We start from the raw sequence: 6,000 nt of genomic DNA, 5'->3' as shown, positions 1-6,000 counted from the left end.
TAAGTCCCGGGTTACCTTCAGACTAAAGGTAACCCGGTATATGTACACACAGCACAACTATACATACAGTACCAAGATTTTTTAAAGTGACCAGGTCTCTTGGCTCCCGAGTGGCGCAGCCGTCTAAGGCACTGTATCTCGTACTAGAGTCGTCACTACAGACCCTGGTTCAATTTCAGGCTGTATCACAACCGGCCGTGATTGGGAGTCCAATAGGGAAGCGCACAATTGGCCCAGCGTCGTCCGGGTTAGGGTTTGGCCCGGGTAGGCCGTCATTGTAAATAAGAATTTGTTCTTAACTGACTTGCCTAGATAAAAAAAAATGTAAAAATGATCGTACATATCATAATGTTCACTGTAATAGAATATGTGCGTATCTGCATTTCCTGTGGAGGCGGGGCTTAGCTTCAGCAGAGAGGACTGCGGACTTGTCTCTTCATCTAATTTTGAAAAGAAAAATAAGTTCACGCGGCAACGAGAATATACTAAATATATATATTAATTAAATACGCCAACACTTTTATATTACTTTTCGCAGGAGGAGAGCGTAGCTCCCGTTGCCAACAAGGCAATTGTTGCGGTGTCTACGCTGGGTAGCGGATCACGACGGGGATTCTAAAGAGGATACGTTTACTGTATGTATGTTGCCTCGGAAATAAATCACGCCGATAAGGTAAATATAATTGTAGGAATCCTGTTTTTCATAAGTTCTTGATTACTCTACAATATGTCTATGCATTTTCCACATGAGTGAAGGACTTGGATGATGGATATCTTAATGACAGTTCGACTTCTACTGGGGGGACTGGTATAACTCTAGGTGTCATAAAAAAACACCCCCTTCTAGAGGTCTTCATGGATCCACCTGTACCCGAATCCCCGGGACCCGAGCGGGTCCAGATCCAGAATTACAAATATTGTCAAGGGTCTGGGTCGGATCTATAATGATTGGGTATATGTCATTTTAACTGACTTGTCCGGAAGGACCCGTTCAGATCCGAACTTGACTGCTGCAGTAGAAAGAGAGTAGTGATGGGTGACTCTTTTTGAAAGGATATGTTTGGTGAACGTCAGAACCGAATCGCATTGGTGAAAGAGACGTTCATTTTTTTGCGTGCTGCTTTTTAAACTCAAAACAAAATAATTATCCAAAGAGGGTGAATCTTCTGTTTGGGAGCCACATGAGCTAGCTCTTTTACGTGAACGAAGCCAAATGAGCCGGAACACCGAAAATATTCAGAATGCCCATTGCTGAGAGAGAGAAAGAAAGAGAGAGAAAGAAAGAGAGAGAGAGAAATGGTATAATTGATGCTGCAGGTGTAGCTTGTTGTCAGCCAATCATAAGTCATCAAAGCGGCAATAGGCTACAGTCATAGAGACGCCGTGTGTGGCAAAAGTTAGGAGATATTTCATCAATGGAAGATGGAATTAAAAGTTAAAGGAGGAGGATAGACTACAACGACCAAGAGCCAACAGGTAGGCTTCTACTTAATATTCTGGAGTAGTCTCAATTAGCTAGCTTCTCCCAGTTTGATGCAGTCAGGACAGGTACTACGTAATCACATTGGATGATAGTCACAGTAGTAGCCTACATACACAGCACGGCCCCTGCTAGAGCGTCGCCACGTTCTACCTCTTCTCTTTCGCGCTTTATCAGCTATGGTTAATAAAGTAGTCTATCTAAAAAAAAATACCTTTCTGCTGCTTCCCTCACTCGGATCAGACCTGGTCCAGCCAGGTCTATACAGAACGGGTATATCCGTTCGGAACGGGTCTCTATATTTAAAACATTTATTTATACATATTAGTTCCGGATGGGAAAGCCCCAGATCAATTTCGGACCCGTGAAGGCCTCTACCCCACTTCCCACCCAATGTAACACTCCCATTGTACTGTAAAACACACACACACAATTAAAGCTGCAATGTGTCATTTATTTTGCGACCCAACAAAATTCACATAGAAATGTGTGTTATAGATCTGTCATTCTCTTTGAAAGCAAGTGTAAGAAGCGGTATATCTGTTCTATGAGAGCTATTTCTATGCTTCCAATTCTTACGTTTCTTTTGGCGTCTTTTACTTTTTACTTACTGGAAATACAATATTTTTGGTAACGGAAAATTATATTTCACAGTGGTTTACATGGCATGTTTTTTTCTGTACTATTCTGTGTTTTGTCACACGCTGAAGTTAGGAAAACTAGAATTTTTGCAAATAAGAAATGGCGGAGTGATTTCTGCATAGTGCATCTTTCACTCAAAATAATGTTTACGACCACAAATAACAATTACTGTAGCAACCCTGTGTTTATAAACGTGGATACCGACTTTGCCACTTCAGAATACTTTTGTGGCACAGTAGATGCCACGCAAGGCCACAGGCCATAAGGTTGAGGGTTTGCCGAACATCACGGACGAGCTCACTCTCCCTGCCTGTTTCATTGAGAAGGGTGCAATTCGGGGCGTTCCTGCATATGGGCATTCCTGCATCTGCAGGAACCCCTCTTTATACTTCTATTGGTCCATTGTTAAGCTAGGACTCCAGTATATAGGCAGGAGGCAGGGGTGCAAGCATGAAGATGACATGCTCGGGGTCGTTCATGCACAAACCAATGGTGTGCTCGAGGTGGGGTGGGGGTTCATGCAGGAACCAATGGGATGCTCGAGGTGGGGTGGGGGTTCATGCAGGAACCAATGGGATGCTCGAGGGCTGCAGTTGCACACTATTGGTTTCATTAGACCTACACTATGATCAGAGCTGGCTGCAGACAATGATCAGCTAGGGGGAAATCAGATTTTCAACATTTTGATGTCATATTTATAATTATATAAAATATATGTAATGAATTTTCCAACAACAGGTTTATGTGCCAATGCACCCCACATCCAATAAACAAAGCATACCAAGTTTGGGCGCTTCAATATCATGGTTTGCGTTTTCAACACCACAATAAATAGACTATGTCAATCTCGACAGACAGAAAATACATCCCTCCCTACCTTGTAGGCCTACCCACTATCGAAGTCTTGGCTTGACAATCCCTGAATGTCATTAAACTTTTTGGTGTTTTGTAACAGATGTCTCTTTCCATTCATCAAATGTTCACTGCACAGTTTGGATTGACTAATTTATTAAATTTGTCAGTAAAAAAAAAAGACATTCACACAGCACAAAGATTTTTGCACAATAAAGCCGGGGACTTATTTCCATTGTGGTCCCTATTTTCTTATATTTTTTATATACAGTCATACAGATACAGAGATACAGACAAAAATAGGTTCCACTGTTCACACATTAGCCAGCTTTTGACATTCTTTTTGAAAGTGGTTATGTTTGGCTTTGAGTTGATGTGGTAGTGTGTTCCACTCAACAGCGCCGGGATATAAAAATGTGTTCTTACCAGATAGATTCTTATATTTAAAACAGAGAATATTAGAGGCTCTGGCTCTGGTGTTATGCTGGTGGACATCTTTAACAAATTAAAAATAGTTGGATATGTACCTAGGGGCTGAGTCCATGATAATTCTGTGGACCAAACCAAGTTGAATTAATGCTATCCTTTTTTTCCCACAGATAGCCAGCCTAGCTGCTTAAAACGCTCAACCTCCAGATGAGTATGAGGGGGAAGTTTACGTACAATTCTTACAAGCTGTCACGCCCTGAACATAGAGAGCCTTTTGATTCTCTATTTTGGTTAGGTCGGGGTGTAACTAGAGTGGGTATTCTAGGTTGTTTTATTTCTATGTTGGCCTGGTATGGTTCCCAATCAGAGGAAGCTGTTTAGCGTTGTCTCTGATTGGGGATCATATTTAGGCAGCCATTTCCCCAATGTGTTTTGTGGGATCTTGTTTATGTGTAGTTGCCTGTGAGCACTCCATAGCTTCACGTATAGTTTGCGTTTTATTGTTTTGTGCGTTTCACGTCAATAAATATGTGGAACCCATATCACGCTGGGCCTTGATCCGAATGTTATTTCGACGATCGTGACACAAGCTTGTTTTGGCTGGTCTGTAGCTTATTCTTTAGAAGTTTGGGTCTGCTGATGAACCATGATGTGCCGCATAATCAAAGTGACACTGGACTAGCACACCTGCCAGAGTCTTTAGGGTGTCTTTAGCTATTGGCGACAGATTTTCATGTTAATATTCTAAAATCTGCATAAAAACAATAAGTGCACTTTCTCATCAGAGTTGTGTTTCCATCTAATTGACTTGTTGCGGATAGAAGTCTGTGCATAAATAAATAGCGCACATAAAAATACAAAAATAACTAAATTCAATTGGTTTTGTCACGACTTCCACCGAAGTCGGTCCCTCTCCTTGTTCGGGCGACGTTCGGCGGTCGACGTCACCGGCCTTCTAGCCACTGCCGATCCACTTTTCATTTTCCATTTGTTTTGTCTGTGTCTTACACACCTGGCTTCACTTACCTAATTACTTGTTTATTATTTAACCCTCTGTTCCCCATGTTTGTTTTGTGAGTGATTGTTTATTGTAATTCGGTCCGTGTTTGTGGGCTATCATTGTTGCCTTGTATATTTGTATTTTTTGAGTAAAGTACTTTGATTACTCATCTGCTGTCCTGCGCCTGACTCCCTACACCAGCCACACATAGGACCATTACAGGTTTCCATCGCATTTTCAAGTCTAGGGCTACTAATTGTTTTGTCATTAAAAATGTTGCGTCGGTTTAGCGAATGTGCCCGCTCTGGTATTGGCACGTGCCCTCTAGCCAACAGCTCACAGATACAGTAAGGGTAAACGCCTACATGAGATTATTATGGACAAAAGTACGAGATTATTTTTACTTGTCAAATGGCAGCCAAGCATCGATCCTCGTGTCACCAGAATAAGACCCTCGATATTTATTGAAAGGAACATGCACTTTCACCACCCTGTGAAGTTCATCATAACACAACATATCATCGTGTGACTCCAAGTTTACTTCGATATGATGGTTATTATATCAATATTTGCGCATTAAAGCGGTTCCAACGCTATTTTATGTGTGGTATGATTGCTAGTTAGCCTATTGCGGATCTGAACAAATGATCTACCTACCACTATTGTGTTAGGGCGGCAGATTGCCTAGCGGTTAGAGCGTTGGACCAAAAGTTAGCATGCGGAAAAGTGTAGTGCACCAGGGAAGTACCTTAACACCTTGATATAGGGGGAAGTGCATTCAAACAAATGAGGGACTTTGGTTAGGATGGAAGAGAATGTATAGTAAAACCTGCAAAAGAGCAAATGTAAACCAAGGGAAAAAACACTGTGCCCAATAAAAAAAACACACAACCCTCCTCAAAGCAAAAAAAAGTTAGGCAACCCTCCCTTATTTTGGACACCTCCACCCCAGTAAATGTATAACTGTCCCTTATCCAGATTTCTAGATTTCACAGACGGAGACAGTAGGATCTTGGCAGTCTTCGAACTTGGACCAGAATAAATGTTTTGAGTGGAGAGGAGAGGGAATATTTGTTCCAGATGGATCTCAATCTGTCTTCTTTTTGAGCGTTGATGGAAAGGTTGAATTTTCATAATCGCTAGTACAGATAAATATTGTTTGGGACAAGATATTGTTTTTAAATAGTGTTCCGAACTTCATTTAATCTGACGATTTTGCGTTATTTTTCCTATTCAACAACAAACATGTAATTGTCATGTTTCCTGTAATGTTGATGTTGGATGTTTTTGTAGATGTGTTGCCTAGGTTACCTTACTTGAGACCCTACAGTGGGCTCAACTCTAGGGCCACAGGTCTATAATAGATTATATACACGATAATTGGTCACGGTTGAGGGATGAAGTAATCAGCTTCTTGGAATCTTATACAAGTTTTTCTGTGTCAAATTGACAATAAGGATGCTATGGACTAAATACATGCAGCTGCTTCTGTTTATGGTCATCATCACATTATCTAATGTGTAGTGGTATTGATCCTTGAGGGAGAGGTTTGTGTGTGTGGGGGGGGGGGGGAGTAAACGTCTTGATGAGATGTGTT

The 6,000-nt window shown here is 41.4% G+C and overlaps 1 protein-coding gene across 1 annotated transcript in view; it reads left to right on the top strand.

Moving 5' to 3' along the window:
• The first annotated feature begins 415 nt into the window (after window positions 1-415).
• The window catches only part of LOC120028090 (integrin beta-1-like), a 29,893-nt gene continuing 24,308 nt past the window's right edge, over window positions 416-6,000 (top strand). The window contains exon 1 of the mRNA XM_038973254.1: window positions 416-673. Coding sequence (XP_038829182.1) covers window positions 638-673 — 36 coding nt within the window. The 5' untranslated portion in view covers window positions 416-637. The remainder of the gene's footprint in view (window positions 674-6,000) is intronic.

This window comes from Salvelinus namaycush, chromosome 33 (assembly GCF_016432855.1).
Source record: "Salvelinus namaycush isolate Seneca chromosome 33, SaNama_1.0, whole genome shotgun sequence".
NCBI classification, from domain to species: Eukaryota; Metazoa; Chordata; class Actinopteri; order Salmoniformes; family Salmonidae; genus Salvelinus; species Salvelinus namaycush.
Note: the sequence above shows the minus strand (reverse complement) of the source record. Positions and strands in the feature narration are given on the sequence as shown.